General features: G+C 33.2%; 1 protein-coding gene across 3 annotated transcripts in view; it reads right to left on the bottom strand.

Moving 5' to 3' along the window:
• Nucleotides 1-13,237, bottom strand: part of HECTD2 (HECT domain E3 ubiquitin protein ligase 2) — a 71,909-nt gene that overhangs the window by 23,798 nt on the left and 34,874 nt on the right. For all 3 annotated transcript variants that reach the window (XR_004380195.1, XM_032836586.1, XM_032836595.1), the window contains exons 3-10: nt 11,885-12,023; nt 11,095-11,197; nt 10,540-10,629; nt 8,670-8,734; nt 4,503-4,548; nt 2,721-2,830; nt 1,143-1,291; nt 62-185 (exon numbers count right to left, since the gene is read on the bottom strand). Coding sequence is in view for 2 of the 3 variants with exons in the window: in XM_032836586.1 (XP_032692477.1) it covers nt 62-185; nt 1,143-1,291; nt 2,721-2,830; nt 4,503-4,548; nt 8,670-8,734; nt 10,540-10,629; nt 11,095-11,197; nt 11,885-12,023 (826 nt within the window). In the remaining variant the exon portion in view is untranslated. The remainder of the gene's footprint in view (nt 1-61; nt 186-1,142; nt 1,292-2,720; nt 2,831-4,502; nt 4,549-8,669; nt 8,735-10,539; nt 10,630-11,094; nt 11,198-11,884; nt 12,024-13,237) is intronic.

Genomic DNA, 13,237 nt, shown 5'->3' on the forward strand with positions numbered 1-13,237 from the left:
ACTCATTATTTTGAGTAGTATTTCATTTAAGTAAGTAATCAAAATGAGCTTCTGATTGTACCTGTGAGAGTTTCCAAAGCTCTGCCAGGTGTGGTATTCTTCCATGAGATCAATGTGATCCAATGTTGAATTATAGAAATCAGTATAAGGAATAAGGGGAGGATGAACCAAACTGTTTGCAGTATCTGTGAAGATAAATTCTAACAATGATCTTTTCTAACATGTGCATGATTCATTCTAACAAGAGCATTTTAATGCTCACCAGATAGCCTTTATCTAGAAATTCCCATTTTAAGCAACTATAGCTCCAAAAAAATTTTTTTAAAGATTTTATTTATTTATTTGACAGACAGAGATCACAAGTAGGCAGAGAGAGAGAGGGAGAAGCAGGCTCCCCGCCGAGCAGAGAGCCCGATGTGGGGCTCGATCCCAGGACCCCAGGATCACGACCTGAGCCGAAGGCAGAGGTTTTAACCCACTGAGCCACCCAGGCGCCCCTATAGCTCCAAATTTAAAAAGTAGTTTCAAATTGTGGTTCAGGGGAATGCCTGGGTGGCTCAGTAGGTTAAGTGCCTGCCTTCAGCTCAGGTTATGATCTCAGAGTCCTGGGATCTAGCCTGCAACCTGGGCTCTCTGCATAGCGGGGAGCCTACTTCCTCTGCCCCTTCCCCTGCTCATGTTCTTTCTCTCTCTCTCAAATAAATAAAATCTTAAAAAAAAAAAATGGTGGTTCAGATACAGCCAATCATTTCTTACTTTTATAAAAAACTTGTGGTAGGGATTAGAAGAGTATAGTAAAGGGAGTATACAGGTGAGCACCGCCTCACATACTTTCCCATCAGTGTGTTCTCTCCTAGAAGTTCTTGGGAATCGACACAAGTTCCTGCTTTCTTAGAGGTCTCTACTTAGTAGGTCAAATGCAGAAGATGGCCAGAACACAGAATACTGCCCAATAAAATGCATAAAGCTTTTTCATGCTTATACAGTAAATGTGAAATTCATTATCAAAACAGGAAATAAATTACAACTCTTCACTTCAAAGGAAGGTTTTAAAATTTAAGAAAGCCTCTACAGTACTCTGGGATCCTTATAGAAATGTCCCTAATATCTAACAAAAGAGAAGAAAGAGTAATAAAACCTACTAAGTAAAGCCAACACTTTGGATGCTGATGGGATCCACCAGGAACACTTTGTTATAGGTGGAAATTCTTCAGGCTTTGCAGGAAACAGGCGCAAAGAAATAAATTGCAGCAATCTCTCTACCAATTGTTTGAACCTCTTCTGGGATAATCTGGTAAAGATTTTGAAACAATTCCAATCAAATCACATTTTCTATTTTGGCAATATGTTAGATATCAAGTGTATCCTGTCCACATAAAATTATAGAATATCCCCCCAAACTCTACTTCTTAAGTTGCCAAATATTTGAAAAGATGCAAAATCTTACCTGGAGTATTGTTTCTTAAATAAGAAATAAACACCAAAATTACTGTAACATTAGCATTAAGCATTTCATTCTTACAGCTTTCAATATTCAGTCAATCCTTGTTATATTTAGACTCAGTATTTGCAAATTTGCCTACTTGCTAAAATTTCATTGCAACCCCAAAATCAGTATTAGTGGAGCTTTCAGTCATGGTCATTTGCAGATGTGCATATTCCCAGCTGAGGTCGAACAAAGAAACACTCTGCCTTCTTATTTTAGCTCCCATACCATAAATGAGTATTCTTTACACAGTTTACTTAGTGTCATGTTTTCCACACTTTTGTGCTTTTTTGTTAGTAATTCTGGTGTTTTAAAATGGCTCCCAAAATGTAGTGCTAAAGTTCTGTCTATTGTTCTCAAATACAAGAGGAATGTGAGGTACCTTATGGAGAATAAACTTGTGTCAGATAAAATTGGTTCAAACATTAGTCATAGTGCTGTTGGTCGCAAGTTCAAGGCTAATGAATCCACAACTTCTATCAAATAAGATGTCTTTACATACAATGCTTTAAAAATGAGATCATGTATTCATCAGTTGATGGGAATACTATGACCAGCAGCTCATAGGAGCCTAACCCTGTTATGTCCTAAAGGATCAGTGATTCGGTATCCATTACTTCAGTGTTAGTAGTAACTTTATAGAACATAAATATCATGAATAATGAGAACTGACTGTATTTAAAATTAATTCTGAAAATATTTTGCCTCTAACATTTTCTCAATCATGGAGAAAAGTCATTGTTTATGTGAGTACAGCTCTATGAAAAACCAGACTGTATTGTTTTATAAATTGATACTGATGGCTAAGCTATAGTTTATGATGACATTATTAGGTAAGGAAAAGGCACTATGTAAGTAATGGTGAGACTGATTGACAAAAATAGGAAATAAAAAGACACAAATTGAAACAGTATCTGAGAAAATCCAGTCACCACTTTCAGATATAAGAAAACCACTGACAGGCAGGTGCTGTGTAATAAAAGCAAGCAGTGGATAGAAACCTCAACAACAGTTTGCACCAGCAAAATGGTTACTTGCTTTAAAGATAGATTTTTAATTACTCTCTCGGTGGTACTAAAGGATATGTTTATAATTGGCTTTGAAGTACTGTTAATTAGAAGATCATTTCTAGAGACCTGAAAACATTTAAATATAGTTTATTATAAAATCACTAATATCAAACTTGAAACTGTACGATTATACGAGTTCTTATTAATATGATAGAATGATTTACTTTTTAAACCAGTGAACTAGGAAATGATGATCAGCTTCCACTAAGGTAGCTATCTGTCGTAGCAAGTGAGCATAGATGACATACGTAGATGTATTATTAAATTGAGGATTCTGAAAAAGATATTAAAGATAATTGTGTTAAAATTTTGTTAACATGAAAGGAAAGACACTAAGCTTAATGAGCTAAGTGGTAAATTAGGAAACTAAATTTGAGATTATGAAATACTGGGTGAAAACCTGTAAAAACAATAATCTATTTGTTTAATTGTTTAATTAACAGAAACTTTGATTTTTGGCTGTGGTATAGCAGAAAGAGCATGGGCTTCGAAATTAAGACAGATCTGGGCCTGAGGGCTGATTCTACCACTTAGGCATGTTCCTTAAACTTTGAGTCTCAATTTCCCCATCTCTAAAATAGGAATGATAGTATCTATCTTACTTAAGTAGTAAAAAAGAAAATGTATGTAAGGCTCCTAGCTCCATGGTAATCACTATTATCCAATTAAACAAAAAACCTGTTCTTCCTTGATTAAAGAAAAAAAGAATGCCAAAAAAAGTAAGTAAGAGCTGGTTGTGAAACCTCTGCCACTGTGAAATGAATTAGTGGCACGTCTCACAAAGAACAAGTAAGGAGAGAGCCACAACACAGCGTCTGACAACTTTCAAATGTCAAAGGGACACTGAAGGAGTGCTTAAAGCCTCTAGTTACGTCTCTACAACCTAAACTCTTATCACTATGTGCATTTCAGAGCTTCACAGAAAAAGTGAGTATTACTGAAAAATAAACTGAAATTGTGGCAGCTAAGAGAGCACCATGTATTCTTTGAAACTGACTGCCTCCGGCAGACAGCCTCACCTGATGGTGCTCCTGAGACAGTGTCAAGGGCAGAGCTTTTGGCTGGCACACAGACTCACTAAAAAAATCTGAACTTCACTTGTCATTTCTCTAGCTTTTACTATCTACATACATTTCCTCCCTTTCTTCTCATTTTGCTTTTGTCCTTCCTACTTCTCTACTTTCCTTTCTTGTATCTTTCCACTACCTCTTGTCTACTTGCATTTTTCCCACTTTTACTTTTTTCCTTTCTTCCCTTTTTATTCCTAATGTGCATATTTCCTTTTATTGGACATAATATTTAACTAAACACTTCACCTTACTTAACATAATGGTTTACCTTTAAATGAGATAATAATATACACAAACAGCTTTTGTAAGTTGTAAAGACTAATACAAAAGCAGTAAGCTGGCTATGTAATAACATACTTCTTTCTCAGAAAATAATACAAACTAAAAATTGCTTATTATTTGTCTGGACCTTATTTTCTTGTATCTACGAATCTATATCTCACAAGAGGAAAAAGTTCATCACCTTTGCTTCAGCAAACATAAGCAACCACCTTGATTTCTCCATTAGAATTCTAATGGAAGCATTTATTTAAAATACCTAGAGAAGTTAGAAACCTACTAGTTGGGAAATAAAAGAAAGTTCTGAAGCCCATTAAAGCTAGTTATAAGAGGTTGACTGGATGAAGCAGAGATGCTTCCATTCTGCTTGATCCCGATATTACAGCAGAAAGGCAAGAACTGAATTAAAATTTTAATCCAAAAGATAATTTAGCTTCCCATTGTTTATTTGTTATAACCTTAATGCTCTGGTTACACTATAATCTAAAAACTATCAATAATGTTGCACAAATCAATACTTAGTACTTGATTTCATTTCCCTTAACACATGCATAGAGGGAGATCTGAATTAGACAACTTCAATTCTCGCTTTCTTACCTGTAAAAGTATAAAATATGCTCTAAGATCATCTTTTGTTCGTGGACTGTAAAAGAAATATGCATAATTGATTACAGATTAGTATTTAATCTTATAGCAGCTAACAAAAAATGATACATGTTTTTGTGAGAACTGAGCTGGTAAAAGCCAAAAATGAGAATTAATATGTATGATTACTAAGACAGTAACATATTCATAGTATGCTGGGAATATAGGTTCTTCTGTGCTTACTCTTGGCTGGTTCTGAAGACACCTAAAAGATGAGTTAAGTAGGGGCGCATGGGTGGCTCACTTGGTTAAGCATGACTCTTGATTTCAGCTTGGGTCACAGTCTCAGGTTGTGAGATGGAGCCCTGTGTCAGGCTCTGAACTCAGCATGGGGTCTGCTTGAGATTCTCTCTCTGCCCCTCCCCCCAACTCATGCTCTCACATGATTTCTCTCTCTCAAATAAACAAATAAAATCTTAAAAAAGAAAGGTAAATTAAATAGGCTATAATGTTTTATGAGGTAAATATCATGACTAACTCAGGAAGGAATTAAGAGCCTGATAAATAATCAACAATTTTGGGGCACCTGGGTGGCTCAGTAGGTTAAAGCCTCTGCCTTCGGCTCAGCTCATGATCTCAGGGTCCTGGGATTGAGCCCCGCATCGGGCTTTCTGCTCAGCAGGTAACCTGCTTCCTCCTCTCTCTCTGCCTCTCTACTTATAATCTCTGTTTATCAAATAAATAAATAAAATCTTTAAAAAAATCAACAATTTTAGAGTACTTACATTTTTGTTTTAATAAAGGATAGTTGTATCTCACTTAAAAATACTGATGCACTAAAGAAAGAAAATATGCTTGTATTTATCTATTTATGAAATGATACAGAAATGTCTGCAAATCAAATCACATGGTAAATGCATCTAGTATGTGTCTAATTAAATTTGAAATTAAATTCATATTTGAATACCTTTGAGAAGTAACTGATTTGTAATTTTTTCCCCATATAAATCTGGATTTTCACATCATCAGATTTGACCAAGAGTTTTTGTTATTCCCAAAGCTGATGAGTGTTTCTTTTTCACCTTCTCAGGATCTATTGAATGGACTCTCACAAATACCCTGAAGTAACTTCTTGAATTAATAGTGGTTTACCTATATGATTACCAGATTCAATTCATGATCCTTGACTGGGTCCAAAACCCAGATATTAAAGAACACTTTTTTTTTTTAAAGATTTTATTTATTTGACAGAGAGAGAGAGAGAGATCACAAGTAGGCAGAGAGGCAGGCAGAGAGAGAGAGGAGGAAGCAGACTCCCTGCGGAGCAGAGAGCCCATGAGGGGATCGATCCCAGGACTCTGGGATCATGACCTGAGCCCAAGGCAGAGGCTTTAACCCACTGAGCCACCCAGGTGCCCCCTAAAGAACACTTTTGAGACAACTGGGGTAATTTAAATGTGGACTGCATTTTAGAGACTACTATAAGAAAAAAAATTAAATTTGTTTGGTGTGATACCGTGTTACGGTTATGTAGGAAAAGATTACTGAGAAATATATGCTGAAGCAATTCGAGGTTAAGCGTCATGATGTCTTCCATTTACTAAAAGAAATAATTATGCATACACTCACACCCACAGGAAGAAAAAGCAAAAAGCAAATGTGGCATAAAATTAATAACTGGTAAATCTCGGTGAAAGGTATATGAGTTCTCATTAACTTTTCTGTGGCTTGAAATTTTTCAAAATTAAATGCTGGGGAAAAAAAGGTTCACCTCCCAGTATCTCCTTATTTCCTTTAAGAAAATAAAATGACCAAATGATTACTTATTTTTCTGTTATAGTTACAAAATAAATCTGAAAACATAAACCACTGCCCCAAATGTACAAAATGATCTTTACAAAATGTAAAGCTACATAGTCTGAAATATAAATAGATAACATGTGTTAAAATTTGACATTTGTATATATATATACATATATATATAAATTATATAAATATATATAAATATATTTAGTAACATTTCTTTGTGGAAGAATTATCTTGATTGAATAATGATTTAAACTGTTCAGGTTTAAATCAAATCTAAACTATTTCTGTCTATAATTTCTACATAATCGTCAGACCATTTTCTATATGGGACTACTGTTATGTTTTAGAAATTACATTTGAAAATACTTTTATTTATTTATTTTCAAGATTTTATTTATGAGAGAGAGAGATAGGGACATAGAGAGAGAACAAGCAGGGGGAGAGGCAGAGGGAGAGGGAGAAGAAGGCTCCCCACTGAGCAGAGACCCTAACATGGGGCTCTGTCCCAGGACCCAGAGATCATGATCTGAGCCAAAGGCAGACACTTAACCATCTGAGCCATCCAGGTGCCCCAATTTGAAAATATTGTAAAACACTCAAGGCAATTCATAAATATTAAAATTCCTGGTGATAGGCGAGCCCTATTTTTCCCATTTTATAGCAATACCATAACAATTTCCAAGTTCCTGTCCCATGTACTACTATTTTAATGTAGCACATAGCTCTGGGTATTGAAGTTGTAGTTGAGATCACAGGCTGTTCGCCAGACTGCTTAGGTTCTAATCCTGACTCAGGCACTTACTGTGTTAATTGGGGCAATTTCTTCAACTATTCTGTAAATTGTTTCCTTCATTGTGAAATGAAAATAATCATATTACATATTTCATAAAATTGCAGTGAAGATTCAATGAGAAATACACAGAAGATTGTTAGAAAGGAGCCTAGCCCTTAATAATAAACAGTAAACTTTAGATCTCATTGTTGTTATAAAAAAATCCAAAATAAAACAAGATTTTTGGGTAAAGATCACATGCTACTTTGATAGATAAATCACACTGAACTACCATTTAATCTGTCTCAGGCACACTTCTGAGGAGCACGGTTGGAAAGTGGTGAGAGTGTGCTTATTGGAGGGGACTCAGACCCGAGCGGGGTTAGGCCATTGGGCTTCCTCCTCTCAGGAGCTCTCCCACACTCTAAATCTCTCTTCATTTTCAGTGAAGCACTATGGGTTCAACCAAAATCACACAATTTAAGGAAAATGCAAATTTATAACTGTAATGACAAATTAGGAAAAATACTGTTAAAAATCTATCAAACTATACAGTATGATTTCAGTTGTTTCAAAAAGATGACCAGAAACGCAAAGATGGCAAAACGTTAACATGTTTACTTTTTTTATAATACTAGCAGTGACTTTTCTAGGTTTTCTGTAATAACCATGAATTTCTTTGAAAATCAGAGCAATGTTATTTAAAAATATGGGGTATGTTTAACATTTAATAATTTTTTAAAATATTTATTTATTTATTTGAGAGAGCGCACACATGAATGGGAGGTGGGCAGAGGGAGAGAATCTCAAGCAGATCCTCACTGGTACGGAGTCCGATGTGGGGCTGGATCCCATGACCTGCGCCGAAACCAAGAGTCAGATGTTCAACTGCCAGAGCCACTCGGGTATCCCTTAACATTTAATAATTTTGATATTATTTTTAAATGGGACTTAATATAAACATTTGAATTATAATTTAATGTTATTCCTTTGGCTTTAGTAGAAGCTATTATTTAAGTTATATGCTACTTAAATAATATCAATTTAGATAATATGGACTTTTCAAAGTATATTGTTGTATTCTGCATATCCAGGGATATTCTAATATTATCAATTACATTGCCATCATTCCTTATATAATGATTCAAGATTTAGTTTCAGGAAAAAAATATTTCAGTAGCCAAACTTACATTTCCTTATATTAGAAAGAAGAAAGATTTTGCTCTAGCTACCAAGAAATCCAAAGCTAAATTTAATGTCCATAGATTTAATTCTAGGTTACTAATGTAACTACCCATCCCATTTTTATAACATACATATATCTGTACATAACAACTTTTATATATAATTTTAAAGGATTCACAGATCCTGTGAGGCCCACATATAGACCCTCCTGAGAAGTCAGAAATCTCATTAAAAAGCTTTGTCATAAGTGCTTTTTTTTTTTTTTTTGCCATGAATAGTTTATAATTTCAGATCTCTGTTTTTAAAACAACTAAGATCTTTTCTGAGAGTAAAATGCACGCATATATATTAAAGATGTATGGGATGTGGAAATTAATATCTATATTGATTAGCTAAATATTAGTTAAAATTACCCTTTCCATTCTTGTAATAGGCTGTTAATGATTCCCTTCAATACTGTCTTCTGAATGTCTTGAGGCTATAGGGAAAAGAAAACCATAAAATAATTAGGATTAGGTACTTAGGTCACTTTTACATGTTAATTACATTTATAGATGTGTTTCAATAGTGAAATCAGACTTGCTGACTGAGGACTGCCACTTATGGTGGTATGATTTTCACATTTGAGAGGGCTAGAGCACCAATGACATAGATTACAATTAGAATGCCCCCGGAATGTGCCGTGCATACAAACCACACAAACGTATACGGTGGCCCTTTGATGACCACCATCAGTTTTATATAACTGAAAAAAATTTCCTTTCCCTGGATTGGCAGGATAAAATCATGAACACGAGTCAGAGAGTAGCATGTTTAACAATATAAAATGACTGCATATATTAAATATACTTATTACTATTGGTAACAAGTTATAATTAGCAGGTAGATCATAATTCATTATTAAGTACAATGAAATTAAGTACATTAAGTACAATGAAATTCATTACTGGATTTGGAAAAGGTATAAAGTAACATTCCTATATAGTTTAACAATTCAATTACTTAAAAAAAAATCTTATTTCCATTTTAGAGAGTTTTCCCCTTATGTTGTAGATTTAATTTTTTAGTGTCTATAAGACACTGACATCATTCCAAGTCAAAAGAGGTCAGACAAATGTCCTAGGAGTGTAACATTTTGGGTCACAGTATATGTATATGCTTAGTATTAGTAAATAATGCCAGCAATTTTCCAAAGCAGTTGTACTAGTTTATACTTACCTCATTAGGGTATGAAAGTTCCAGTTGCTCCACAATATTGCCAATTCAGTACTTAAAAACTTTTTACTCCTTTTGAACAGATGTGTAATGTTATTTACATTTCTCTCATGACAATTATTAGGTACCTTTTCATGTATTTAAGAGTAAAGTACCGAAATTAGGAAAAAGACAAAGATATTTGCTATTTCTTCTTTTATTTAGAATTTTACAAGAGGTCTTAGCCTGAGCAATAAGGCAAATACTTAACATCTATCCATCCATACATGCAAGATAAAAGGACTGAAGAGGTGAAAAGTCTCATTTTTCACAAACGATAGGACTCTCTATATAGAAAATCCAAATAAATCTACTGATGCACTATTAGAATTAATGAGTGAATTTGGCAGGGTAAATAAAGATAAATATATGAGAGTATTTCTATATACTAGTAATTAGAAAATGAAAGCCACAATAGCATAAAAAAATCAAGTACTAGTACTAAATGTAACAAGATATGTGTAAGACATTTATAGAGAAAACCACTAAGTATCACCAAGAAAAACTAAAGAAGATCTAAGTAATTGGAGGGATATACCATGCTTATGGATTAAAAAAAATGTCAACTCTTCACAAATTCATCTATAGCACTAGTGGTTCTCAAAATGTGGTCCCTGGACACTTGTTAGAAACACAAATGCTTGGGCTCTACCCCAGACCTACTGAATCTGAAACTCTGTATTCTAAGAAGCCCTTCCTGTGATTCTGATACATAGTAAAATTTGAGAACCACGATAGATTCAGCACAATGCCAAAACAATCAAATAATTTATCTCCCTTTGCTGCCTAAGTGAAGCATGATTTTATTTCAGTGAGCCATCCTAAAGGACTGGACAAAAAAGTATTTTCTGCTTAATTCTCATTTAATTAAAAAAATAAAAAATATCTAACTTTCTGAGAATTCCAATTAAATTTACTATACAATTATATAATTATAAGCTGATTATTACAATATTTGTGTGGCTGCTTTTGAAATACAAAAGAAACAAAGAATTATACTGTTTCCATCTGTTCATTATTAATACTTACAGTATTAAGTAAGGCATCATATACAGCATTCACAAATTTAGCATTAATCCCAGAATCTTCAATGGTATTAAAGGAGGCGGTGGCATCTTTCTGCAAATTCAGTTAATGATTTAAGTGTATGTAACATTAAAGGACTGTTCTTAGTAATTTTGAACCATAACTATTCTTTCATAATTTCTAATATTTTTAGTAGGGTGATGAAAAAGAACTTTCGGGTAAAGTTGGTAGAAAGAAAAATGAATGTATAAGAATTATTTTAATCACTTTGTTTTTTATATTTATTTATTTTTATTATCATGTTCAACTAGCCAGAATAATCACTTTGTTTTTAAAACTGAAAGAAAGGAGTCAAACATCATTAGTACAAATGCAAACAATCTTCAAGATATCACTTAAGTAACACTTATTTGTGATATGTATACTTTCTGAAATTAATATATATGTTTGTTTAAACAGCTGCTTAAGTCAATATCATGTAGAAAAAGAGCTAAGTTATTGTATTTTTTTAGGAAAATTTAAAACGAATAGTGAAAAATGTGTTTTATGTTTTATTACCTTAAATGCAGCATTTAGTTCTGGGAAAGAATCAAATGTTGCTAGATAAAAATCATGTACTGCTTTCCAATCTCCCGATGACTTAACTTTTTCTATATCTTCCCTAAAATGAAAACAAACGTTAATTGTAGCAAATAGAAATATTATTCAGATAAAATAGCATTACTTCTTTAAAAATAAATGTCACCAAACATGTAATTTGAAATACTGAAGCTGAATACAATATGTTCCAGTTAATATAAATATAGTTTATGAACCTATAATTCTTAAATGGATCACGATATGAATTCAGCTTTCCATTTACCTGCTTTTTAAAAAAGTCATTCTTGACATGCTCCTTACAATTAACACTTTCTTTCCCTTACTAGCCAAATTTGAGAGATTTTGTTTACATTCTCTGTCTCTACTTTCTTATTAACACTTAGTCCTTCAAGTATTCATTTTCAGTAGTGACATATCTTTAATGGTTTATGTGTCACATAGTAGAGGAAATCATATTTTTAAAAAAGGAAACATTTTATTATTTTATCACCATCTTTATCTCCTTTTGTCTGTTTTAATTCATATTCTCTTATTTAGTGTTTCTTTTGCTGCAACATTATCCACTCCTTACCTGTTATTTATACATTTGTTTTCACCTTGAACTTGAGACATCTAGTCTTATGTCTTCACTCTTGACCAATGCCTTATAAAGAGCCTCAAGTTCAATCAATTTCTCACACAACAATGTTATAGAGTACTGGCATGCAGATGACTGTATGTCTTCCCATAACAGTGAGCTGAAACTTACTGAAAGTCTTTCATAGTTTTGGGCTGGTTAGGAAGGACAGATTCTGGAAGAACTGGGGCCTTCATTTCAGATGGTAATGCATCTATAGAAACACGCTGTTTTTGTCTAACATCAAGGCAAATCGGTGGTAGGTCTCTCACTGTGATGTATAAAAAAGCATTCAATATAATTAATAGTAAAAAATTTTCCAAATTATAAAATGTCAGGCTTACTCAACATGAACAGAAAACAAGGGAGTTATTTTGTATTGCATTCACCTTGAGATCATACAACAGAAAACCTACCACAGTAAAGGGCACGTACTGAAGGCTCTAACCAGCCCCTTCTAACCCCAACTTTACCCACAACATATATTGGGCCATATCTTAAATTATAAGTTATCCACAGATGTAATATAGTTTCTTTCTTTTCTTTCTTTCCTGATAGTTGTCTTCCAGGAAGTATTTCAGTGAGACTCAAAGTTTTTAGTGTTTATTACCTTTCTGAATATATGCAAACCATTCATTTACATCCTCTGTAATTTATTATAGTTTTAATTTTTAAAAATCAATTTTCATGACATTTTTCTATTTTTTCCTTTTTTGCAAATATTTGCCAGTTCACTGTTTGCCTTTTTGTTGCATTTCATAATCTTTTAACTATAAAACAAAACAAATACAGAAAAATCTTATAAAAGGAATATATGGCTTAATGAGTTATTATAAGATAAAGACCTCTGAAACCATTAACCAGTTGAGAAATAGACTCTTACCAAGTCCTTCCTTGCTCCAGTTACCCAGATGTTAGACCCTGCCTATTTCAATTTTAATTTCTCTCAATTTTTTAGCTCTTTTTTCATTTCTTTTAAAATGTTAAACATTTCCTTCTTTTCATCTTCTAGTTCTCTTGAGTCATTATTTGGTATGTACGTTTGCTTTTGTGCTCCTTCTGTTTTATTTCTAAAATTTTAAAAAATATTTCTAATTATTCCCTTGCAACTCCAATTTTTTCACTATATAATGTCCCTGTTTCTCTCTCCAGTAATTTCTTTGTCTACTTTATCTGATATTATTAATAGCCACTACTATATATATTTTCCCATTGTTTTACTTTCAATCAACCTATACTATTACATTTGAGTTGAGTTTCTTGTAGATAGTATATAGTTCGGTCATATTTTTAATCTACCCTGCCAATCTTTTTAAATTGATATATTTCAGACCATTTACATTTAATGTAATTATTGATCCATTAGGGCTTAAGTTTGTCATTTTATTTTTTGTTTTCTGTTCTTTTAATTTTTCCTATCTTCTTGTGAGTTACTTGAACATTTTTTAGAATTCCATTTTGATTCATCTGTGGTGTTTCTGAAAG

The sequence above is a fragment of the Lontra canadensis genome, unplaced genomic scaffold, assembly GCF_010015895.1.
Source record: "Lontra canadensis isolate GAN:19392208 unplaced genomic scaffold, GSC_riverotter_1.0 scaffold3, whole genome shotgun sequence".
Taxonomy (NCBI): Eukaryota; Metazoa; Chordata; class Mammalia; order Carnivora; family Mustelidae; genus Lontra; species Lontra canadensis.